The 26,308-nt window shown below is 36.6% G+C and overlaps 1 protein-coding gene across 7 annotated transcripts in view; it reads right to left on the bottom strand.

The window, feature by feature from the left end:
* Positions 1 to 26,308, bottom strand: part of SMOC2 (SPARC related modular calcium binding 2) — a 132,162-nt gene that overhangs the window by 20,866 nt on the left and 84,988 nt on the right. For all 7 annotated transcript variants that reach the window (XM_042890733.1, XM_042890742.1, XM_042890750.1 and 4 more), the window contains exons 8-9: positions 18,833 to 19,019; positions 14,011 to 14,093 (exon numbers count right to left, since the gene is read on the bottom strand). In XM_042890733.1, the coding sequence (XP_042746667.1) occupies positions 14,011 to 14,093; positions 18,833 to 19,019 (270 nt within the window). The remainder of the gene's footprint in view (positions 1 to 14,010; positions 14,094 to 18,832; positions 19,020 to 26,308) is intronic.

Below are 26,308 nucleotides of genomic sequence, written 5' to 3'. Positions count from 1 at the left end.
ATTTAGCACTATATGTACTATCATATAGGGGGTTTTAACCTGCATAAATCAGAATCACATTACTGCTGAAATTGCTGTGGTGAAATTGCAAGCACATATCACCCAAAGAAATGCCAGTGGAAACATTACACCCCAATGTGTCTTCACAAATGGTGTACAAGCCACATGTGTTTGGGGAAAAGGGAAAAAAAATCCAGAACTCTCTTGCATAAATCTCTTAGAGAGCTTTAGAACATTTTATTAGCAATACTTTTCTATCCTTCCAGCTCTTTCTCTGGTACTGTGAATTTGCCTGTGCAGAGCTCAGTGAGAGAAAAAAAAAAAAAAAATCCAACTAATAAAATACCTCTCTAATTAATTCAAAATTGACTTTCTTTATTCAAATGGATCAAGTACCAGATATTCTGAAAAATTTCCAAGGGTGGAAACACGTGCTGCATATCTTAATGGAGCGCCAGGAATCTTCTCTTTACAGTGGTTCAAAGACCTTATTTCATGACTATTTAAAGGTAACCTCTCTAAACTTAAATTGTGGGGATGGAAATCTCCACCATACATGGAATAGTAACTCCTTTTAGCCGCTGGTTATTTTTTAAGTGCACACATATACACACACATACGTAACTAATGGAGCTTTCTAGGATGATTTCCTGCTTCAAATGTTGAAAATCAGAGACACATAAGAGTAATGGCAGAAGGTGAGATTGTACAGTGAATATCAAAAGCAATTTGTCACTTAAATTCAAAATGTAGCATATTTTTTTCACCACAATTCAGATAACATATAATACAGGTAAATATACAATTGACCAATCAATAACTATACCTATATGTTGCTTACTTCTTCAGTTAGCTAATTTTTTCAGATTTCAGGTTGCATTTTCTGTGACTAATTCTGCCAACATCTAGTAAATATTTTCTCTTATAACTGTGGATAAGTACAGAACCTACGAACTCTTTTCTTATTGGTACTTCTCCCTGTTTCAAAGTTCACAGCATAGAAGGTTCTATAGCGATGAATAAATCATAAATAAAATGCTGATGAATATTCACTCTGATTTTTAAATCGGTTTCATTTGATAACCTTTGCTTTGCATTTGTTTTGCTGCTTTCCAAAACTAATTTCAAGTTGCATCTCTAACCTGCAAATTTATGTACTTAAAATTCAGATTTGTAAGGGTGGATTCTGTAAATGGTACCGTAACTGAAAGACACTAACTTTCCACTGGCTTTGAGAGCCTGCATCTCATTTAGCAATCAAGAGACTATACAGAATGCAGAATACCAAGGGTTATGGAACCAACATAAACCTTCATCCTACAAACTCTTATGCCTAGGCTTAACTTTATAACGACATGTAAAGGTTCCTTTGATTTTAACAGGACTAATCACAACAAGAATGTAAGAGTTTGCATGACCAGGGTTCATGACCAGGGTTCAGCAGGTCATGAATTGTATTTTAGGAATATTTACAGTAAATTGCTTGTAGATGACTTACAGAGCTAGAGTTTTTACTAGAAGACATTTCTAGATAGCAAACAAATTCTAGAACTTCACAAGCTTAAAGGGCAATATTCATGAATACTTTATTTCCCCAGATTATTCATGGCTTTCTGCCAAATGCCAACACCAGGAATCTATGAACAGTAGCACTCCTGCTGAGCTATAGAGAAGCAAATTTCCAAATCTTGTGAAGCTTTCTGAACCCTTTGAAAGAATTCCCAGATGTTTTTATGGAGTAACTTTATTTTCTCCTCAGGGGCTCTCAGTTGCAGGAGCCTAGAAGTTGTACTGAACACAAGGGATAACATTATATATTTGAAACCAGTGAGAGTCTTGTATACACTTTATTCTTTGTGAACAAGAGTATTTGTTATACATCTCTTCACTGAGTCCAAAGAAATGTATTCTGCCTAAATACCTGATGCAAAAAGGGATCTGGTTGAAAGCCAGCTGGCTTAAGCTCAGCCAGCATGAAACAGAGGTGACACATGTTGGCAGACTGAAGCACTTTGAGGAACTTTCTGGCAGGAACTTTCTCTCCCTCTTCAACTGATGGCATTTGTCCATCCATTGTCCAAGTGGCTCTGCAATCAACTACACAGTAAAATTTCCAAGGATCATCTGTTGCTCCTTGTTTGTACAGTGCCCAGAACACTGGGATCCCAGACTGCACAAAGAGTCCCTATAAAATAGTGTGATACAGATAAATAGCCACTCTAAGCATGCAGATTTCCCAAGCTCTTGTCTGTTCCCACATTCTTCATATTAGTGGCAGGTATGCCACCTTTTATCTGTGTCTTTTTCATGACTTGCAGCACTTACTAAGATAGAACATGTAGAGTCAATCATGCCTTTGTTTCTGCATGACTTGGAGAACATAACTTTTGGACATCAGCTGGAAACTCTACCTTAAGCCTGATATTTTACTTTCTAAAATAAAGCCATCCTTAGTAAGAACACACAACACTTACACTGTCCCTTGTGCTCGGGACCAGTCCCCCTTTCAAGAGAGCTCAGGATGTGAGTTACCATTTACAAATTCATGTCTAGTCTATGCCACAGGAACTAAGAGTGCTTGTTCTCAGTGGTCCATTGTGATACTTCAGATAGTTTCAGAGATATCTATCAAGGGGAAAGGATAACAACAACAGACTATTTCTGGACCAGTGAGTTAGTAAGTAGTCTTCTTCCATTACTACTATGGTCTATAAATAATCTCCATCAGATTGCATGCAGCTTACAGAGTTATCCTGAGTTATCAGTAAACTTTGGAATTGATAGATATTCATGTACTGTTTTATTCTATAATCTGTCACTGATCTTCCCAGGCAAGTCATGCTAGTATCTAGAAAACATGAACACTGAAAACGCTCTTGGTCAGAATCAGCTTTCTCCACAAAAGCAAGTGAACAGAAATATTCATGCAGCAGGCTAGAATCTAAATATTTTCCTTAGAAAATATACATACTGATGTGAGATCAGAGTGTGAACAGTTTTGACTTCATCTTGCGCATTTTCCTTGTCACGCAAGATGAGCTCATTTGCCTGACACTTTCAGTCATTACTCAGCAGCCAAAACTGAGGTCATTTCTGTATTATACATTAAATTACACAGAATGTTATGAATTGGGAAGCCTTGTAATGACTTGATATTTCACAAGCCCTAACCTCATAATTCTGCCTGGATTGCAAAAAGTCATTGTTTGATACAAAACACAGAATTACTAGGATGGTTTATTATCAATAGAGAGTATTTCCAAAGTTTTTGAGAACTGAAAATCCCATCAAACACACTGAGAATAAAATGCTCATTTTGTTTCAAAACTGGAACACTTTTCCAAGTGACTAAATGTGAGGAATAAATGGCTAATCTTTGCTGGCCCTTCTTGAAAATATAGCTGCAGTTATACATGCATTCAGAAACGAAAATATTTATTTCTCCCTGCTACAGATTAAGCATGAGGTTATTTCTGCCAGGTAATCAAGGAGGACTTGTATCCATATATGAAAACAAAACAGTGCAAGATATCCATTTTGCAGGGAATGGCCTTACAAATCAATGGCATGTTTTTATTCAGTATATACTCTATCAGATGAAAAAAAGAGAAGGCCCATACAATGCTTCTTAAAGGAAATAATGTCTTATTATGTGACTGTGATGATAGGGCTCAGGAGTCATCTTTCATTATGATTACAGTCCTGGCAGACTAAAAGGTTTTTGCCTTTTCCATTCAGTGTTTTCCTGCTATCTCTCAGATTGCAAGATGATAAGGATTACAGACATTCTGGTGGAAAACACTGAGATTATAATACATCAATCTTTCTCTCTTCCTGTGTTTTTTTTTTTTCCTACTTTTCACTCCAAAACAGCAATCTAGTTGCCCCTAATTTTAATGAGATACTTCTCCCATGTCTTCACTCTACCAGAAATTATGTATTTTTTTTAATGCATTTCTTGAAGCTTAGCAGCATTCAGAAGACAGTGTCAAAGTTTGTTCAGTCACAGCAAATATTTTAATCCCTTTCAGGTTCCAGTATGATCAAAGGTTCACTCTGCTTCTGTCAGGATTTTACACAGGGCACTGACAATACCTCTGTATCTATGGTCATGTATTTACAAGCAGCTGTTTTAAAAGGGTCTGAGGGTTTTCATTCTAAATTACAGACTTCTTCTAAAAGATAAGAACTACCTTGAGTTGATCCATATTTTTTTCTGCATAGCCCTTGCTAAAAGAAATAGAGCTGCTTAATGTACACTGTTTTGCACCCAGATATTAGACTTTAAGTGCTGCCTCAAAACATTTTGCAGAGCTGCATACTTTTAAGCACCTGATCATTGACAAACAAACATCTCTTAGAGTACAGAATATTTATCCATGCAGAGCTGCTTAGAATTTGTCGTAAGGAAGCAGGACTAAGGAGTCTGCATGAAGTCCTAGTTTAAGGAGAATGAAATCCAAGACTTCATTAGACTAAATTTCAGTAGGGCATTAACCATTGCTCCCCCTCTCACAGCTCCATTAAGCACAGGCTATATATATGTACAAGTTTACATCCTCAATGGAAATAAACAAACACAGCATCATCACTATCAGTGTAACTTTTCAGATATGCACCTGTATTTAGGGAAGGCATTTCTAGGGGAAAGCATTCTCTCAAATATTATTTTCCCCAGCAGACAATAATGACAATCAGAAATTCATGTGGAGAATACTGGTGCAAAGGCAATGGCTATACAACAGCTGGGTGACAGACTCCCAGGAGGGCAGCCAGATACAGAACACTGTCTCTGGACATGTGTCCCCTGGCAGTGTCCCATGTCAGGGACCTTCTCAGCTCACACCAAAGGCAGAATGGAGTGGCACAGAGCAGCACAGAAGACAAGGTCACTGCACTTAACAAGGGATTTGGCTGGAAAGGGAGGATAGCAACAAGTGAGGTGAGAAACAGAATTTGTGTTCCTTGGCATAGCCTCCAGCATTTTTTTAATGCTGAGAAGCAAATGAAGTCAGTGTTTGTTAGTCCTAATATAGCCCCTTAAAATAAACATTAAATTATAGGGTAATATTAAATACAGCTATGAATGAAATGCTATTGCTGAGCCAGTAGCATCACCTTTGATTAGCCAACTTTTCTTTTTTGCTAGTTGTGACACAGCTGTGTCTTTCACTGCTGCTGTGCTAGAGCTCAAATGCTTTCACTGTAATTTCTTTGGACAAACATGAACATAACGGGAAACTACAGCAGCTCTTGAGTTATGTGTTTGAGCCTTTTTTTCCCCCAGTATTAGTATTTATTATTTTTTAGGTTCAGGGGAAGATATTCTTTTGTTAAGAAATAAACACAAATTTAGGCAAGAATAAAAAAAATGTAAAATACTGTAACTAGACTATTAGTAATTATAGATAGGAGGAGGAGATGGACAGAAGGGAGTGTGCAGGAAATAAATGTGATTTGCAGAGCCTTGAAAAATAACATACAGGCTTTCTTTCCTCTGTAGCAAAGCTGCCTACTGGAAGACTATATGATGTAATCATGTAGTCTGACAAAAGGGTAACAATATTGAAGCTACTAAAAAGCCCAAGCAAACTGTTGTAGGTTAAAGAGACAGAGTCTTCGGTGTTCAGCTGTTCTGAAGCTATTGTACTGTTCCCTGGAAATACAGGGCTTACTGCTGCAGACCTCTGTTTTCACAAGAAGGTTTGACCAATAGATGCACGTGGTTGTTAAAAAACCCTGCCTTAGCCCAACATCCTCCCCAGGCCACCACTGCTCATTACTAAATAGCTGTGTTACAATGTGGGCATCCTTACTCAGCCAGTGCTTGCAACACCAGTCTGTGCTTTGTGTACCCTCCTCATCCCATCCAGCGAGTGCTCTGGTATTGCATGAAGCTTACTGCTGTACAGACATGCAGATTTCCTCTTTGACATCCACTTCTTTGCCCAGTGTGCATCCTTCACAGCCATTGCTTCAGGCTTCCAGCACAGGATAATGTAATGGACTTGGATACATGGAAAGAGCCCTTCACTTCTCACTAACCTGCATGAAATCAGTGGTATTGGAAAGACATCCAGACACTCAAGAAAGCAGACAGATGGAAAGTTGGGCTCCGTCCTGCCGCTCCACACCTTACTGAAGAGAGCTAGTGCTTTAGAAGGAGAAATAGTCATTGACCTCCTCCCCCAGCATTAAGGAGCTGAGGAGGAGCAAGCCTGGCCCTACAGCAGCCATCTCCACCTCAAAGTCAAGGCTCACCTCTCCTATCCTTGTTGCAGGTGTAGCTAAGCTGCAGGCAGACTCTTTTCTTTGTCCATGTAACATGGTTTCATGGTTCTGTCATTGCCACTGTGGACACATGCACCAGCTTTGCATTAACTACTTAGGGATCCAGCACTTAAGTGCATGTGCCTTCTCAGTAGAGAGCTTTTTTGGCAAGTGTCTCTTGGTAAATAAAGCCATACAGGGCTTGAGACAAGAGTAGCACACTCAGCCAAAACTGACAGAAATTTTAAATGTTTTTATTTTTACTTATAGACTTCAGAAGAGGCAACTTAGAGTTTTAATACTCATAAACAGAAATGGATACTTTCAATATTAGCTCATCCAGCCAAAAAGCTGGTTACAGAATAAAAATGGAATCCCTTTAAATCACAGGTCAGTGGAGAATGCTACATGCCAACAGACTTAACAATATGAAACTCATGGGAAGGTAGGTGTCCATACATAATCTGTTTTATGATCAGAAAAACTCAATTAGTTAATTGATACTTTTAAAAGCAAGCAAATTTTTAGTCATTGACGCATTCAAGAATGTGTGGTAAGTCATTTTAGCCTTGGTGTCAGTGCTGGTGCTACCTCCAAAGAGGAAGCAGAGAGCAGTCTGAAACTACAGTAAAAAAGATAGGTAGGCTGGTGCTGAGAAACCGCCTAAGGTTCTGGTGATCAGAGATAGAGCAGCTGTAACAGTATAGTAGAACATACCTGTAAAGGAAAAACAGTTAAGTCTCTATTGCTTTCTTTCTTTAAAGGCTGCCGTTGAAGTAAGTCACTTTATATGATGGCTGTTTGGCTGCAGGTCTTGCATCACTGTGGTTTGGACATTTCCAATTATTTCTCTTTAACTTTGGAAAAAAGAAGATGTGGTGCCAACATGCAAAAGCAAACTGTAGTTATCCACACACAAATCACCCATAACTTAAATCATGAGGTTTGCTCCACAAAGTATAAACTGTTCAAGTCAGTGCTGAATATCCCGTCTGAACAGAAAATGAAGCCATTGCAACAGGAAGAAAAGCAAGCAGTTAGAATAATTGCCTTTCTCTTAAGTAAAACACAAATGCAAAATAAATGATAGGAGTTATATCAGGAGCTCTCATGCATGACTCTGGGAGAAAATACAAGCTGCTTGAATGCCAAAGTTAAACTAACATGAGGATCTATAGAAGAGAATAACAATTGAGAACTGAGTCACGAGAAGGCACTGAAACAAGAAAACACCCTAAATTCAAATGAAATGTAAAGTTTTAAGGGATTTTTCTTTTTTATAAATTGACTGATTGTGCAAGAGATGTGCATCAGGAAATCCAAATAAGTAAAATGCAAAGATTCATAGCATGCCTTCAACTGTAGACCAGCATAGTACAAATACAGTGATCATCCTCAGCCCTGGATGTAAACCAGTTTTTTAGCTTTGGGTTGCAAGCAGGAAGAACAATGATCCATGCTCTTTGTTCAAGCTGAGACTTCAAAATCTGTCTTATAGAGGCTAAGCAAACATGGCCATTTTGCTAAATTTTATCCTTTTTGTGTCACTGAATAAATCCAAACTACTGAAAATGGAAACCTTTCACACATTTAGTTCAGTGCTTTTACGCCCCCCAAATACTCATCTTTTTAGATAAATGCTCTACAATCAAAAAATATAATGAGAATCATATTTAGTGAGACCTCTTGGAGATCACCAAGAGTGCAGGAAAGATGAAGTAAAACTGAAATACTGATCTTATTTCACAAGTAGAAATCTGCAGAAACTTCAGTGCAAGTGCTGCATCTTACTGGATTCTGTCTGAATTAATTGAAAGCTGCTTCTCAGGAAAAGAAAACGTTTAGTGGTAAAGAATGCTATTATTTTGAGAAGTGTCCCTTTTTCAAAAAGGAACACTTTCAGGACTTTCAGTATATGGGTTTACTGAGTCTGTATATTCACCCAAGTCAGTAGATAGTATTACATTTCAATTTTACAGTCTCCCCTCCCAAATTATGCCTTTGTATGAGAGGAAGTATCACAACCATAGGAACTTTAAAAGACAAGCTCTCCTAAAAAAAAAAAGAAGAAGAAGAAATTTAAACAAACTGAAATGAAAGATAAACCAAATTAATGGTCTGACATAAAACCACAAAACCATAGAAACCCAGTTAAGTCTGAAAAACCAGCTTGACACTGTGTCCCTCTCTCAAGCTATCATGTCTTTCACTCATTTGGATTTCTTTATTTTTGGCTAACAAACAGATAATTGTACTTATAATTAAAGAAAGTTGTGCTGGCAAAATCACATTCCCCATAATACTCCTCACATTCTTGATAATAAGAATTGTATTACAGGGGAAAAATAAAAATGAGAAACAAAAATTCTCAGGTCGAGTAACAATACAAAAGCCTTGAACTATACAAAAGATTATCCAAAGTTTCTCTGGCCCTCACACACAGTGGAGTTTGAAACAGATCCTTCTTGCATTTGATGCGTACTCTTTCAATAAGAAAAAGAAGTGCCCTTGAGGCAAAATAGCTGAGTGGTCTGGCGCTGTCCCAGTATGCTATCATGTCTTGCTCTCTTACATATACAAGTCCCTTTCTTCCAGGTTGCTGAGAACACGCACACCCCAGGGACATCCCAGAACAATCCACTGGAGTTTAAGGAAAAAAAAAATTAAGAAAAAATTAAAGTGTTGTTTCATCTTTATCTCATTTTTTTCTAGTTCTTGTGCTTGTATACCTTTTAATAACATATTTAATATACAAGTAAAGGAGTATAATCTATGAATAATCTATATAATTTAAATATAAGGAATATTATATATTTTATGATATATATAATATATAATATATAATATAAAAATTAATATGCATCTATTGAAAGCGTACACTCAAAACTGTTTTTGAGTGGGGGCAAACAAAATTTGGAGACTACTGATCTAAGGTCCCTCTATGAGGGCTTGGAAGATTTGAGAATTGCACTTCTTGCAACCTAGGTGACCTCACAAATCTCTCTTTGGTCTCTTTGGAACTGCCTTCTGCAAAGCCTGGTTACAGTCAGGAGTGGTGCTGATCAGCTGTGGAGCCTACACCATCCTGAGATACAGGCAGTTATGAGCATAGTCTCAAAGATTCAAGACTTCCCTGCTGGATACAGACAGATACATCCATATGTTTACATGAGGTCCTTATCAGCTAGTGAAGAAATCTCTGAAGTATGTTATGTATGTAACATATGCTGTATTTCACTTCTGCCTAATTTTGTTGTGCACTTTTCTAATTTGAGACAAACTTCATTTTGGAATAAGCAGCCTACATGGAATTTATGTGCCCACTGAATCCCAGGGAACTGCAAAGTTTGACAGAATGACTAGATCAGGAAATGTATTATTAAGAATTTTGAAATAAATGCAACATGAAATATAACTCCCAATATATGCAATCCCCTTCTGTGCCCTAGGAGCAACCAACCCATGCACATAGGAAAGTCTCACAGGCAGTTTTACATGAAATTTATAACAGGATTTTCCTTATTTTCTGGCAATGCCCAATGTCTTCTCTCCAGCAAGTGCATCACATTACTAAATTCAGTAGAGAAATTAAATACCAGATGATCTAAAGTAAATTTTTAAAATATTTTAAAATATTTTTTTGATTTTTTTTCTCTGAAAAAATTATCAGCCTCACATAGTCACTAAACTGATGCTTCTCTGAGATTGTTCTCTTTCACCCATAGACCCAGACTAAAGATACAGATCCAGGAACTAATATTTCCTGACCTGTTACTAATTATTCCTGACCAATGATTAATGACATTGTGAAAGACACAGTGGCACCTATACCTCATTCGGTCATCCTAGAGGGTTAGCTTTAACTAGCCTTCATGCTATACACTTTTAAATATTTGCAACTGGTTTGTGCAGAAAACTCAATTTCATTTTAACATACCAGTTATCCAAAAGTCTGAAATAAAGCATTCAAGGCCCTACAGAAGACTGTGCCAGTTCATCACTGGGCTTCCATTTTACTGTATAACATGGTGGTGAACAAAAGGTCAAAATAGGAATGTTTGAAAACTCTCTCTGTGAGAAAGGGAAAAAATCTGCTTTCCCTCGTTTGCGACATTCACTGGACTCCTTTTTGGGTTCATTTTCATTATCTCAGAATAACTGGTTTCTAAGCAGGACCAAAACCACAAGTAACCTCAGAAAAATGCTTTGGCCTTAAAAAAAAAAAAAAAGAAAAAAGAAAAGAAGACTAGAAATCTTATGGGAAGAATTATTATAATATAACCCCCAGTCCAATCTAACAGATACAGGTGGCTTGGATCATTCTTAAAAACATTAGATTAGCCTTCAATGTCAGATGCTTTATATTATGTTACCCTCGGGATGTGAGGATATACTCTTAGCACAGTTTAAATCAGTGGGAATTTTGCCATGGACTATAATGGGCCCTTACTTTCTACAATTTTGCCTTAACAAGATATCAGTGTTTGCCAAAAACTGCATTGTGATTTATTGCAAATCATTGCTAAAAATATTTGGCTTAACATGTAGTAAGTTTGAGTTTTCAGGTGGTATAAATCAGTGTAGCTACAGAACTATGCCAATTTAATCCACCTGAGGATGTACCACTGGATCTTATCCTATTTATGATCATCCATAGTAATAAAATAATTGTTTCAAAATCTTCCTAGTTTTACACAGCAGGCAGTTATAGTGGTTTCACCTATGGCTACTGCATTTTTGTGGGTATAAGCTGCAAATCAAGCATCAAGCAAAATCATCCTTTCAAAAACGTTATAATCTCTTGAAAGTCAGGGCAGATTACCTACTTGTTTTTATTCAATCCTGGCACCACTCAGCAATCAGGTGTTGTACTTCAGACAACTCAAATGGAAACATGCCTTTACAGTGCTGCTTACAGTAGAAAAACTTCAAGAAACAGTAGTCCATTTCTACTGAAAAGTGGACTTGCATTAACTGAATGGCTTTACCTGTTACTGGTTAAGGCTGGATCTCATTTGTGCAAGATCCTCTTTCCACTAATACAAACTCAATTCATTTTTACTTAATCTAGTGTTTGCATTTTGGTGATGGTAAGAGAGAAGTTTTTCAAGTGAGTCTCTTGAGTATTTATTAGACTAGCCATGAGAGAAAAGAGAAAACCTTAAAAGAGAGAAAGAACAATAAACACCTCTAACACAGTTGTAACTGTGAAGCAAACTACTCCATCCATTACTTTTAAATGTATGCACTTCATGCCACAGAGTAGAAGAAGGAGGTTTTTCTAGCTAGCTCATAACTGTTCATGAAATCTTAGGAAATTTTGGTATTTGTCTTATTTTAAAACAACATAAAGCATTTGAAAGCCAAAGATAATTTGTGGGTAAGCAACATGAACTTGGGAGAGCAAATCTGTGTCATATATAATATAACGATACTATGAGCTCACATTGCTGCAGAGGTTTGCTAGACTAAAACTCACGTAGCACAAAATACCATAAGTGGTAAGAAAAAATCAAAAGACCATTGCCCAACTTAATGAAATGTTCAGGAAGGAGCTTACAGCATGGAAAATTCTTGTTAATTGTTTCACTGGTAAAGTATCCCAACTTGGATAAATCTTTATTGCTGCACTATATAAAAGCACTACCGGTTTGCATAAGAAAGAGAAGTGTGAAAACTGGATGCTCCTCATCATGGCTCTTAGAAACTAGCTGTCAAATGCTTTTTCAGGCTTTTTGTTTTTGGGAACAGGCAGAAGTGACCCACAAGCAATATCTTTTGCAGAACTAAGTGCCAAATTTATTTCTTGACTTTTCACTCTCTTATTGAGTTATCCTCCCTTTTGAATGTATGTTTTTCTCACTTAGAAAAATACACAAATGAACTCAAGTAATTATATAAGCCTGCAACTATGCAAGTGCTGTTTTGATAGAAATTGTTGGAGATGAACAGAGTACATGTGAGCATAGGCCTGATCTAATTTCCACAGAAATTAGTGGCCAGCTTTCCATGGACTGTAAAATATGTCCCAAATTATCCCTGAACTACCTGCTAACTTCCTTTAAATTAAAGCAGCAGTAAATAACTTCAGTAAGCAAGTACTGTCTGATGAAATGATGGATAAACATAATAAATCTGACTGTCACCAGAGCTGTATTTACCACTAAACTTTACATATATGGAGATTTATGTGGCACATATGGCTCTTGCTGAACTGTGAAGAGCTAAACAGCAAAACTGCAAGCCAAGCATGTTCAACCCCTTTTTTTTTTTTTTTTTGCATAGGAAACCAAAAGGACACAACTTGCAAAGAGCAGTGAAAGTCAAGCTGCAAAATTAAATTTTAGCATAAATCAGTTTTTCAACTCTTAGTGTATCTGTTCAGTATTTTATGTGATAAAAGACAATGCAGTGTACCTCAATCATGTTAGCCTCTCTCCTACTATTTCTCTCATAAATTGACCATAGACTACCTGAAACCTAACCAGAGTTTCTGCCCCATTACTAGTGCTTAGAAGACTGCTGTCTGACTGCTCTAACAGCTGGAAAATACTTTACAGTTTCCAGGCAAAATGTGTTCAGGGTAGTTTGTTTTTGTACCAAAGCTGCTCCTGAGGAAAACTATTCTGCTTCTCTTCCTTATGGTCTGAGGAACAGTATCTCCTCTGGCTCTCATCTTTTTTGTCTAAGTGAAGCAAATACTAGTTACCTTCTCTTTTCCATGATTTAAAGTGCTGTACCTAGATAGCTTATTTCTCCTGTGCGCATCTATTTTCCCTGAACATGGATGACGAGAATAACACCCTGGTTCTGGAAAAATTAAGAAAAAAATAGGTCCATCTAAAATTGCATGAATGTTTCCTTGTCTGTCTCGAATGTGTGTTCCTGTCTTTATGTCCCATCATACCCAGACAGGTATGTTTTGGGGTTACACTTACTTCTTCTACATCCATTGTAATTGTACAGCATTTGTTTCATGACAGAGCATTAATGTCTGCTTCATTCAAGACAACTTTCAACACTGATGGACATGTTTAATTCAGAATTATTATGTAGACATTTCTCTCGGTGATAAACTTAAATATTTCTCATGACACAGAAAACCTGCTCAAATCATTTGCTTGTTTCTGATTCTTTACTGCAGATGGCAGTGATTCATAATTTCCCCATTGCATGGGCATTATCACTAAAATGGGCTGTACCTTGTTATTTACATGCCTTAAAAGACCAATTCAAAAATAAAGCAAATCTGACTGCTATGTAGCTCAGCAACCCAGAAATATGATCTCTCAGACTCTTATAAAAAGTTGGGGAGGAAATAAAAAATCTGATAAGCAGCAAAGTTTGTTCCAACACCCTAGAAGATTTGATATTTTTCTAAGGTAAACTGAAGTCTTGGAAAACAGTAAGTTGATACATTTTTTACACTGATCTGAAGATAGAGACCAATTTACCAAGGATATTGATCACTTCTTGGTATGGTAAAAGTAAGAAATAATGCCAGTTTCAGTAACAGCATCATAACCACTGAAAAAATGCACCTTGCTTTCTTTGACATCTTAAGATCCATATCTATACACACTGTTTCAAAGCCAAATGCTTCATTTAGTTGCAAATCAATGCATGAATTTCTAAGAGATATACTGTTTAGATACGAGGTAATGAATTGCTTTCTAAGTTATTGCAGTGACAAATCAAAGAACTGGAATGCATGATGCCATGTTTATCTGTTTGACTGACCTTGAAGCTGTCGTCCTTTGTACAAATCCTTTGTTTTGGTTTGGTGAGCTCTGGCACTGTTATCACATTTAGGTTGTTCATACCTAAAGAACAAACATGAAGAAAATAAAACAGCCAAGTTTAACTTAATTTACAAATAATTTCCAATACTGTATTCCAAATTAAACTTGTACCTTTTTTTGTTCAGGGAAAAAAAATGGTTTCTCATTCAGAAGAGGCAATGCAAATTTATCTGCTTATTTTCCACTTACTTAAGAGAATCTGAATAATTGTTATTTATTTCAAACAGATTGTTCTACAGGGAGGAGAAAACTGTGGAGAACTGCTATAAAAAAATCCATAATAAAAAATATAGTCTAAAAAATATTTTAAAAGTGAGGTTCTCCTCAAGCCTGCCAGATCAAAAAGCTATAAACAATGTAACAAACTCTGGCATATGACACAGTACTCATGTTGTGAAACACCACAAAAGCAACTTCAAAAATCACAGCAAGGCAGGTACTGTATTTAGTTAATACTGCAACACTAAATGCATTTACTACTGTATCCTCTCCAAAGCAAATGTTAGTTTACCTATGAAGAGCTGACCATGAACAGCTAAGCTAGCATTTCAAACAAGAGGGAAGAACTGGAAGGACGGGAATTGGACTGGAATGGATTGAAATGTGTTGCGGAAAAAATTTCATTTCCACCTGCTACATGAATATTCAGGTTCTTCTTTCTGATAAATTTACTTAAAGCCAGGTTGTTAGTCCAGTCTGTAACAAGAAACCCTATGCTATTTGTACCTTCAAAAAATAGTGATCAGTGCAACACCACTGCAATATCTTTCATGCAAGACTGGAAGCATGGCAATATTTACTGAATTTTTTTGCTTCTTACAATCCCATGATTAACCCTTGGTGGCTTTTCACTCAGTTTGGCGCTATCTCCTTCTGATGAATGTTATTTTTTCATTCAGCTATAGTAGATTGAAGCTGCAGAATCCAGTGTATATCATTTAAGAGAAATTTCAACTCTAAGTTAAACACAGTAATGTGACTTGTGTACACGTATGTATGTGTGCTCATACATGTTAATTGAACCCAGGTTCTTTTATATCCTATTTGACTGCTCATCTTTGAAATGCTCTGTTCTAGCTTCCCACAAATCAGATTTACTGAGGGACATACTAAAATGTCTAATCTGAATATACTAATTCAGATTTTTGGTACTGAATATTCTTTTTAAGAACACTGAATGGCGTCTATGTCTTCAAGTTCAGGCTAGACTGCCCCAAGGAACAATATGCAAGTGTTCAGACTTTAGTTACCAGCCAGGATAGAGAAAAATAAATTCTTTTCTTCCTTTGAGCGCATAATTTATTTTCACATCATCTGATGAAACTGCCCACTGGTCCATCCATCTAATTTTGGCTTCTTCAAGAATGTACAGTGTTGTTTCACAGACATGGGAGAGGTATAGAAACAACAAGAATAGAAGCTGCTTTGATAGCATGACTAGGATTTAGATACCTGATGGATGCCCACTTCAATCAACCAAAAAGAGTGAAAGGGAAATCTCTGAGCAATATGCACTAATGCAGTGTCTGGCAACCAGCCTGGCTCCTGATTAATCTGATATCTGACTATGGATTCCCTTCATCTACTTCTGTTATTGTTACTGCCTACACTTTCTTGTTTCACCTCTTTTCTTCTACCCCTTCACTTTATATTTTTGTTAAATACAGATGTAGCTCATCGCATACCAGCTAAATCTATTAAATCCCAATAGCTGTTAAAATGTTGTAATATGACAAGTATACTTTTAACTCTTTAAACAACTCAAGAAAGATAAAGTGAATCATGAGAAATTTGCCGTGATGACACAGTCACACTGTGACACACAGGAACTGATAAGTAAAACACGTTTGCCTCAGTTTTCATTGGGAAAGAGATAGCATGTCAGAATGGAGTACTATCAGGTTAAAAATAATGCAGTCAAAAGACCCCAATTTACTCTTCAAAAACTTTTAAAGAGAGAAAAAAAAAAAAAAAAAAAAAAACCTTACACTGAGCTTGTATCAAGAGTCAGCAATGGTTTCATAAAAGCTGCTTTATATCCCTGAGCAGTCTGCTTGGAGGCTTAGAGGTGTATGTAGTACTGAAGGATAGAGAGTTTCACAGGAATTCTGCACAGTGGGCAAACTCGTAAAGCACCTTATCCTAGAGAATCATGTGTAAATGGACTGAAGATTATTTTGCCTATGATCCTAGCTGCTCAAAGTCACAGGTGAGAACATAAAGTCATGGCCCTGCTGAGCAAAAGGGTTGACAATCATGCTCTACGTCCAGAAAGCACTAAAAGCAAGCTGGAAGAGGCCATTCTGATAAGACTTTTAGGGAGATTGTTGTTTGTACACTTTACGTGTATTACTTCATCTTAGTCAAATGGATATCCTCTCTAGGTTTTCATAAAAGCCAGCTTTGTATTGCATTTTTATCTATTTCTTGGGCATTTTACTGTTTGTCTAACACAGTACTCCTCATTATACAGGGAAAAGACTTGCTCAGCAGATGAGGGGAGAGCAGTAGACATTGTTAATCTTAACTTTAGTGAGGTTTTTGACACTATTTCTGTAACACTGTCATAAACAAACTGTTGCGGACTAGATTAATGAACAGTGGGGTTGACTGAAACCTGGATCAACTGCCAAGCTCAAAGTATTATGGCCAGACAGAGAAATTCCAGCTGGGATCCAGTCACCAGCAGTGTGCTCTAGGGTTCAATAACAGAGCCACTTTTGTTTATCTCTTCGGTAATTATTAGAGTAGACCTTTAGCAAGTTTTCAGATTATACAAAACTGGGAAAGTGGCTGGTACACCAAGTACGTTCTGTCATTCAGGGAAATCTCAACAAGCTAGAGAAACTGACTAACAGGAGTATCATGAAGTTAAACAAAAGGAAATGTAAAATTCTATTACCTGAGAAGGAAAAACCCCGTGACACAGCAAAGCCTGGGGTAAACCACTTGAATTACAGCTTTGCAGAAAGGACCTGGCATTTCTGTTCAGTGCTAAACTAAGTATAAGGCAGCAACGTGCCCTTGCATCAAAAAAGCCCATCAGCCTTCTGGATTGCACTAGAAAAAGTATTACCAGCAAGCCAAAGGAGTGACCTTTCCTTCTGCTAACCAATGGATCCAGCTCTGGGGCCCAGAACACATATTAGCTTGGGTCAAGAAAAGGGTAGTGAAAATGGTAGAGGAATGGAGCATTTGACATAATAAAGGAGAGACTGAGTAAGCCTGTTCAGATACTGTACTGTCAGGAGAAGAGAAGGCCCAGAGAAGATGTTATCAATGTGTATATATCTGATCATGAGAAAATGGACTCTTCTCAATGATGTTCAGTGAATAGACAATGGGCACAAACTGGAAATTCCATTTAAATGTAAGGAGGTTAATTCTTCTTTTTTTTTTTTTTTTTTTTTTTCCTTTTAAACATGTGAGGCTGATGAAACACTGGTACAGTTGCCCAGACAAGCTGTGGAGTCTATTAAAAGCTCAAGTGGATATGGGTCTTAACAACCTGCTCTACCTGACCCTGCCTTGAGCAGTGAGCTGGAACAAGACAATTTCCAGATGTCCCTTCCAATCCAAGCTATTTATTCTGTAACATAATGACAGTCATACAGAGAACTATAAAAGTAGAAATCCTATTGCTTCACCAGAACAAGATGATTTGGACTTAATTTAGAGAATGAGAACTAAGGCTCCACGAAATGATTTAAATTATCATTCAGTGAAGGATTATCACTAAATACAACAAAGAGAAAACAAACCTAGTGGTGAACAAAGGAAGGGAAGAAGAAGAACATTTCAAGTCTCGGTATTGATCCTGGATTTCAGGACCAAATTTGTAATACTTAGTTTTGACAACCTATGGACCTCAGCTTGCCAGAAACAGATCAATGATAAAGTCATGTTCATTCCATCTATTACCTTAATTGGTATAGACTGTGGTATAAACAGCTATCACTCAGTCAGCACTTGAAGACTACATGAAAACTGCATCACAAGAATACACATTATAGCAAGGGGTTTAGAATATCTTTCACAAATACTAGGCAAATGATCCAAAATGGTTTCTGCTTAGGTTTTAGATGGTTTATGATTGCATCAAGATACCCGTACTTCCTGCCAGCTTTATATGGGCTTTTATAGCATTCCTGTGATGGCCAAACCTCAATAACCAGCCTAAATAACATCCTTTTGAATTTGATATTTGCCGTGCCTACATCTGCTCAATGTGGCTTACAACACTACCGTGCATCCGGCTCAGCTGAGATGACTGAACTCCTAAAGCTTCTATTAGTAACACACTAAAATGATATTTCCGTTCTATGGGTTTCCAGGCAATTGTTCCACCAAAGCAAGTCATATGAAATAGCTGAGGAAGTTGCCGGAAAAATAACTGCACATTTCTGAGGTTGGACATGGTTTCTGTCACAGACCATCCTTCTTCGTTCTTGTATGTTGAGGCTATGTGAAGTGTGAGGTTTTCTCTGGGCTGCTTCAAGCATTAATTTAATCACCATAAAATAGATGGAAATTAAAAATAAAAAAAGTAGGACTAGGGGACCATACTGTCTGTAGCATTGTAGTGTATTGGTCTTTGCCCATCTGGCCTTACTTTTGATCATTTCACTTCATTTTCCTAAAGGAATATATCTACATTGTATAATTCCACTAGTAATGGAAATCTACATGCTAGGCCACGCACATTAAAGGCATCTTCTCCATCTTCTCATTAAAGGTTTAAGCACTGAACATTCCCTTACCTTGTTGATGTACCCGGGATAGGACGCCCTGTATCAACGAGAACACACCAGCAGTAGCCCGTGGAAGGATGGCACTGCACTGGTTTGTAAAGACCACCCTGAGCACATTCTGGAATGAACACATTATCTTTCTGGGGTTGTTTAGCTTCCTCCAGGGCTGACTGCAGTTCTTGATCACACGATGATGCTTTTGGAAGGAAAAGAAAAGATACTGAAGAAGCTTTATAATAAGGGCCTACCAGATTTCTTGAACAGCTTTTATAACTTTATTTGATCATATATAAGGATTGAAGAGGTTTTCTACAGCATAAATAGCAAGTACACTTTTTTATGTTTCCTGTTTTATATTTTAGTTTCCTTTTTATGCAGGCGCTTCATAATAATCCTAATGCTATCTTCTACCTCAACTCCTACACTAGATATAATCTGCGAATAACCAAATACTTTCACTGCCACCTTAAAAATTCTCTCACATCCCACAGTCCCTTAACTACTGATTCTTTTCAGAGGGAAATATTCATCTAACTGTTCATTTTCTGGTTTTTCTTTCCAGTTTTGGAACATCTTCATACAGTGAAAATTCTTTCACCTGCTTTCCTGATGATGCTATTATTTGTGATGAATGATTTGCTCTGGAGACAAAACACCCCCCAAAAAAAGTACTACATTTTTATCTCTGTCCTAACAGTATATTTCACATCCTTCTGAAAGTGGGAAAATCTAACATGTCTACATATTACTGGCCTTTACATGAAACCGAACAAAGGGAACAAAGAGCAGAAACTCCTCAAGATAAGAGTGCCAGTCATTTCACACCAATCAGTAAAACACTTGTTTTGATAGATTTTGATCACTGCTAAGCTGTTGTATGTGGCTCTTTAGGAGGTAATAAATTAGATGATAGACTACTTACTCACACAGTTTCTTTCTCCAGGATTTTTAAAAGCGGTCCCCTATTGTGTGAAAGTTAGTTGGCTAACAAAACAGCTTTGGTTTAATTCCCAAATTACTCCAGTGAACAAGAATCAGTTATTTGAAAAACTAGAATGTTGGTAACAGTAGCAACTCTGCAAACACACATTAATAATAGGAAAATCTCAAGTTGCTGGAATTTCAATCAATGAATCCCTTCAGTTAAAGAGAAGTTTTTTTTAATGTTGCCAGAAAATTATCTGTGGATAATTTTTGCTCTTCTCTCAAGTCATTCAAAGACCAGCAACAAATGATTCTTTGAATCTCCATCAAGTTCTGCTTCTTGAATTTTTCACTTTTCAATCCATAGAAGAACAAGCTGAATGTTGACTGGATTTTCTAATGTATTTGTACTGAGTTTCAGCTGCAGTCTAATCTCATTTACTCTTATCCATGTGGTTCAAAAAGCTCTGTAAATTGTAAGAAAAACTGTACAAATTTACTATATCCAGCATCTTGTACATGAAAAAAGTCAGAAAGATTTCTGGTGCAGTGGAAAAGAAGGCAGGAAGCCAATCATTCAGCATCTACACAATAGTGTAATTTCCACATCATTGTATTTTATTTCAGTATCTCTGAAAAGTTTAAAAATCAAGCATGCCACTTGCTAATTTCATTAGAAGGCACTGATTTATTTATATATTTGTTAGTTGATTTTTAAACTATTCACTTGTTTCATATAGTAGGACAGCTGGACAAATTGATAACATTTGCATAGTTTTCTCTTGGTTTTCAGAGGTAAGCATAATCAGAGATTCAACAGTTCTCAAAACACCAGTGTTTACATAATAAACTAATTAAAGAAGCAGTATAGAGAAGAGGGAATAGCTCCTTTAAAAAAGGCAAACAGTTAATTATTTACATGTTAAAGCATTCACAGAAATAACTGTTGGTTTTCAAAGTAGAAAACCATCACCAACATCCTCTTACAGCAGCCAAAATAAATCTTTTCCTCAGTAAATCTGGATTATAATGATTATTGACTTAAAAAATATGACAACCCTGAAAAGCACATCACTTTTAGCTTGGTACTTCAATTTGTATACAGTCAAGCAAAATGAAGCAAACAGGGTGAAACAGCTGCAGTGAGAGGGAGGAAATCATTCGTCCTCTGTGAACTCCACTAAATTCTTTTCTCATTCCTACTGATAAACCTTGGAATCATCCCATTGTCTACTGTGACCTCTTGTTTTATGTCCTTGTAACTAGCAACAGAATCTGGCAGATGTGCAGGTATTATAATCTCTTGCTAGCCCAGAGGAGCAATACATTTCATGATTTCAGATTTGTTTAGAAAATCTAGAGACTACACAGGCAGGTCATCCAGATAGGCAAAATGCAACAGAAATCAGAGAGAAGTGTGATGGAAAATTCCCAGTGTAGATGCAGATACAGACTGTGAGCCTACTCTGTATCACCATTTATGAGCAGCTCTGGTTTCTACTGACTGAAATGACCAGCAAAGAACTGCACTGATGATTCAAAACCACTGGAGTCATGAGCCACTGGTACAAACACTTATTGTGTTGATGTAGTAGCAAGTGTTACAGTCCTGACTGAATTCCCAAAGCAAAGTTTTCAACAAGGTACTGCTCAAGCTAGAACTTTGTCCTTTTTCTGTTGTTTTCTTTTTCCTCAGTTATGTCTGGTTCTAAGTCACAAAGGAAGAGTGACACAGTAATAGTGGAGAGGTTTCAAAGGAGGGTTGTGGAAGTGGTTTATAGATTTAGGAGAGACAGTCAGAGGACTGGTTGAAGGGAAATGAGAAACAGGACAGCCAGTGACAGTAACCACAAGGAAAGTTTTGAGATTTAAAAAGGAAAAGTCCTTAATGGCAGGAGCCTCTGAAAAATAGATAAAGACAGGATTCATACCAAATGCTAAGGGAAAAGTCCTGTAACTAGGAGAACATTAGTGATGAACTGCAGCACCAGCGCAGGCATTCAAGACCATAAAAAACATAAAGAAAAGAAGTTACGGCATTTCCAGGAAACACTCCCCCTTAGAACCTTTAGTTCCATATCCTTACGCTGCAGATGGGAAATGATACAAAGAAGAGGAACTTATCATTAATCCTAAATTATTTGTCAGATAAGATGAACCAGATAAAATATAGGTTATTTTAAGCAAACTACAAATATAAATAAGTCTGATGGAAATCATACCTGTCAGTTTTGTATGTGTCAAATGGCAGATTTGCTGAATATAGCTTGGTGGGTTTTTTTCATTCACCAAAAGTGCATAATAGTTTGTTTTTTCTCTGCCTTGTACAAAGGCAGAGAAAATGATCTTCAGGTCACTATCAGGCAATGTTGTTACTGCTCAAGAGAGTAATTTCCTCAGATTCATTACGTCTGTACATACTTTACATGACCATATGTGCCATCATTACTATTTCCCCATTTGTTTTCACTACCAGAGCAATATTTTTACATAAAGATGTGTAAAACTGTATTTACATATAACCCTGCTTACTTTCTCCAGAACAAAACCTTAGTCCTCCATGTAATTTCCTCTCTAAGGAACCATTCATTTCCTTTCAAACTTTCCTTTAAATTATTTACAACAGGAGCGCTGGAAAGATTCAGTTGTAGCCTTGTGATATCTAAGAGCTCTTATCACAGAGCTACTATACTGTTGCAAATAATTGTCTCAGTGATGTCAGAAGAGTCATGGTCAACAAACATTAATTTCCCAGGAGAACCAGTGATAAATGTCATTAACTTAGAAAATACTTGACAGTTTGTCCAAACAATCTGACAACAACTGGGATCTGGAACTGTAACAGATGGATGCCAGAAGTTCATAAAATGGTATGGAGAAAAAAAAAAAGATACATGCTTCAGTACAAAAAAATAAAATAAAAACCAAAGTCATTAAAACATCAACTTACCGTGCAGTGTATTACTGCAAAAACCTTCCTCCCAGAAGCAGGAAAGCACTGGCATTCTTTGTTGCAGGTTAATAAACCTTTCTACAGTTTCTACCTAAAGCTATATTTTATTGCAGACTCATAAGTATCAGTCAGTTAGCACACAATGTTCAGTGATGTAAGAAAATAGGAATATTTTATGTAGTTTTAAAACAAGAGCCCTGTAAAAGTTTTTTTGGTTTTTTTTTTTTGAAGACGTGGTTAAACTATTTTTCACCACAACGAATGAGTTTTAAAATGTGCTTTAAATAGAATGTATGTCATGCTGATATTTAACTTCTTCCCTTTTTCCCTTTAAATGTTTGTAACTAAATATACTTTTCCTGTTCTGGTTCAAGATGCCATCGTTGTCCACTACAAATAACCAGAAGAAATGCTTCATCTTCTGTCAATTGGAAAAATACTCCAGCTAATTACAAAGAATATAGAGAAGTTTAATGTTTTGTATAAAATCTTGAGCCATTTCCTGTTGCTAGTGACCAATCCTTCCTCAAAATAAACATCTGCGTTTTAAAGAATCTTGCTAATTTCATAAACAGAAAATTCCTCAACTGACATGGGATATGATGCTGTGAATTGTTATTTATGATAGAATACACTTGTTAATCTCTGATGGGTTATTTAAAGTGTTTACTTTTGTTTACTAAGTGATATCCTAGAGTGAAGAAAAAGGATCTTTTCTGGGAAAGTAATCATCAGGCATACCTGTGCTTTTGTCTGTAGCATATGCAAACACCAAGCACCATATTATGTAAGATATAATAATCACGTTAGTCTGGTAACAGGAGATGTTTTAGCCCCTTTTTCAGAAATTCTGGCAGTTATTGTGCTGTGTCATATCACAGCTTCTCACAGCATGCGGAATTGTCATGGTTATAAATTATATATATAAGGCAAACGCCTTTGTAATTTTCTGCAGATTTGGCAGCTTGTTTCTTCAGAAGATACTGCAGAAACAGATTTAAGAAAATATATATATATGATATATGTAAAATATGTATTTATATTTATATGTTTATTATATGTATTCTTTCTGCCAAATCTGCAGAAAATTACAAAGGCATTTGCTTGCTACTTTAACATTTCCTGCCAATACATAAATATTTAATTTCAATTTTCTTAACCCCACAATGTGTATATGACAAACAGAATTCATTCCAAAAAGTTATATTTTCAGTTGATTCTTTCTCCCTCCTTTTCTCATTAATGTAATGGGCCATGAAAGGACAATTTAGGCTGCCTGCTTGCCAAGCTTAAGGGGTCTTTTATTAGACCTCAAAGCTCAATATCTTCTACAGAAAGGGACTAACAAAAAACCTGTGAACTAAAATACTCTGAAAAGTGATACGCATACTCTAGAGGAGCACAGCGTAATATTAGAGGCAGTTACTACAGCAGTTCTTCCATGACTATGAGAGGATGTCCAGACAAAACACGTCTGTGTTCAAATTTCAGCATACAGAGATTTACCTGCTATGACAATTTCTACTAATCAAAATGTTATCAAAATCATCAGGCAATCCTACTTAATTTAGCCTAATTTAGGTACATTTTTAGAATACTTCAAATATTGATTCTCACAACTCCTGTAGAAGTTTATTTCAAAATCATAATAATTAGTATGTCTGATAATCCTCCAGTTGACACCATGCACCCCCTCAAACCAATTCACACCCCTTGGGAATAAGAATTTGATTCTTTTGCTTGGGATGAACCCTTCCTGAACTAGTGAAGTTAACAGGCACAGAGGAAACTGATTACAATGTGTTTTTATATTTTCAAATTGTTTCTATGGTCTTCAAGTTTCACTGAATGGATTTCCACTTACACTACATCAAATTATACTTCCACATCTGAATTAAACATTCACTTTAGAAAGGCAGTAGGTAGTGGGATAATTTCTATTCAAGCTTCTTTCTCCCTGAAGAAGAATTTACATTGACTGGATGCAAATCTGAAAAACAAAACAGTCCATAACAGCAATGGCTTTGTTATTCCTACTTCCAGTAAATATGCACCCGCAAGACAAACTAACAGGTTCTTTACCTGTAGCCAGCCAATTTAGTCACTCATAATCCCTGACATCTGGTTCCACTATGAACACAGCATGCAAGGAAGTAAGTTAACTTACTATCGATGAAGTGTTATGAATGGGTTTAAGATGCCAGCTTCATATCCTTTATGTATATATTATTTTCTCATCCTTTATGGCCATATTGTGAACATCTCACAGTAATCATTCTTCAAAAGCACTGTTGCAACAAGAGTTTGTCTGCTTATCCTCTCCCAATTTTTAAGTAAACTCATATCTAACAGAAATTAAGTGTAATTCAGTGATAGAAACGAAAGCAGGAACATGCTCATGCTTCTAGCTTCTTATAGAGATTACTCATAAACCTATCAAATGGGAAAGATTTCTGTGACCTGGTAAACTCAGTGGACAATACATCAGGTCTCAGCTGAATATGTCCTCATGTACGGTATGTACGTTTCCAGGTATGTACGTTTCCAGGTATGTACGTTTCCAGGTAAGCCCAATATTTGTTTTTAGATCAAGGACTGATTGGAAGTAACAAGTAACATAACATACACTCAGATTTAGTCCCAACACCAAATGGCAACCAAATCGTAAAACTAAATTATCTGATAGAACATGTTTGGATTTAAATTAGGTTCAGATACTCATCAGCATGAGGGTTCCCAAGGCCTGATAAAAGCTGGCAACATTCCAACTCATGCTTATTCTTGTTCGCAAAAACTTGTGGGAACCAAATATTTCAGGCCCCTTCTGTGTATTTGAAGACTACTCTCGATTTACAGCTGATCACTATTTTGCACTTTTGGAGTTTGAGTCAATTATTGTAGCCAAACAAAAAGCTGATGGCTTCAACAAAGCCCTGTACATTAATTTATGTACTTCACTCCACTGAACAAAGCAAGATAAATCACCAACAGATGCTCTCATTTATTTATGTGGCTTCATACACAAAGACACTGCAATACATAAGGAGGATCATCTGGAAGTTCACTGAGCTCATAGAAACAAAAAGCCAGAACACAGAAAACACGAGCTTCCACTTAACTTTACCTAGAAAGAATAAAGTCACAGCGACTCCAATCTACTCGAAAGCACCAGGATTATCTCCCCTTTCACCCTATGTTTGAGTAGTCAGGTGACACTATGTCAACTCAAGATTTAACAAATTCTGGCTCTAGCAGAACACAAAAGTTGGGTGCTCATAAAACAAAGCTCTCAGATGAAAATATGATGACTTGCACTTTAATCAAAGTTCTAAACATGTAGGCCCACTGGAATTTTTAATGTACACCTCCATTTTACACACACCCCATCATAGTTTTTCTTAAAACTTCAAATGCTGGGAACGCTGTGAGAAAGGCCATAACTACAATACAAGAACTGTTTTGTCACAGAAACCTGCTGTTTTTCTGTTTGGTTTGCCTGTTATGTTTGTTTTAAATTTTAGTACAACTTCTTGGTTAAAGAGATGAGAAGTGTTTTGTAAGTATTCAAATTTTTTTTCTATAAAAGAATTATAGCTCATTGAAATTGC

The sequence above is a fragment of the Lagopus leucura genome, unplaced genomic scaffold (genome assembly GCF_019238085.1).
Source record: "Lagopus leucura isolate 7727_CA_CO unplaced genomic scaffold, USGS_WTPT01 Super-Scaffold_73, whole genome shotgun sequence".
Classification (NCBI taxonomy): domain Eukaryota; kingdom Metazoa; phylum Chordata; class Aves; order Galliformes; family Phasianidae; genus Lagopus; species Lagopus leucura.
This window is presented reverse-complemented; position numbering and strand designations above follow the sequence as displayed.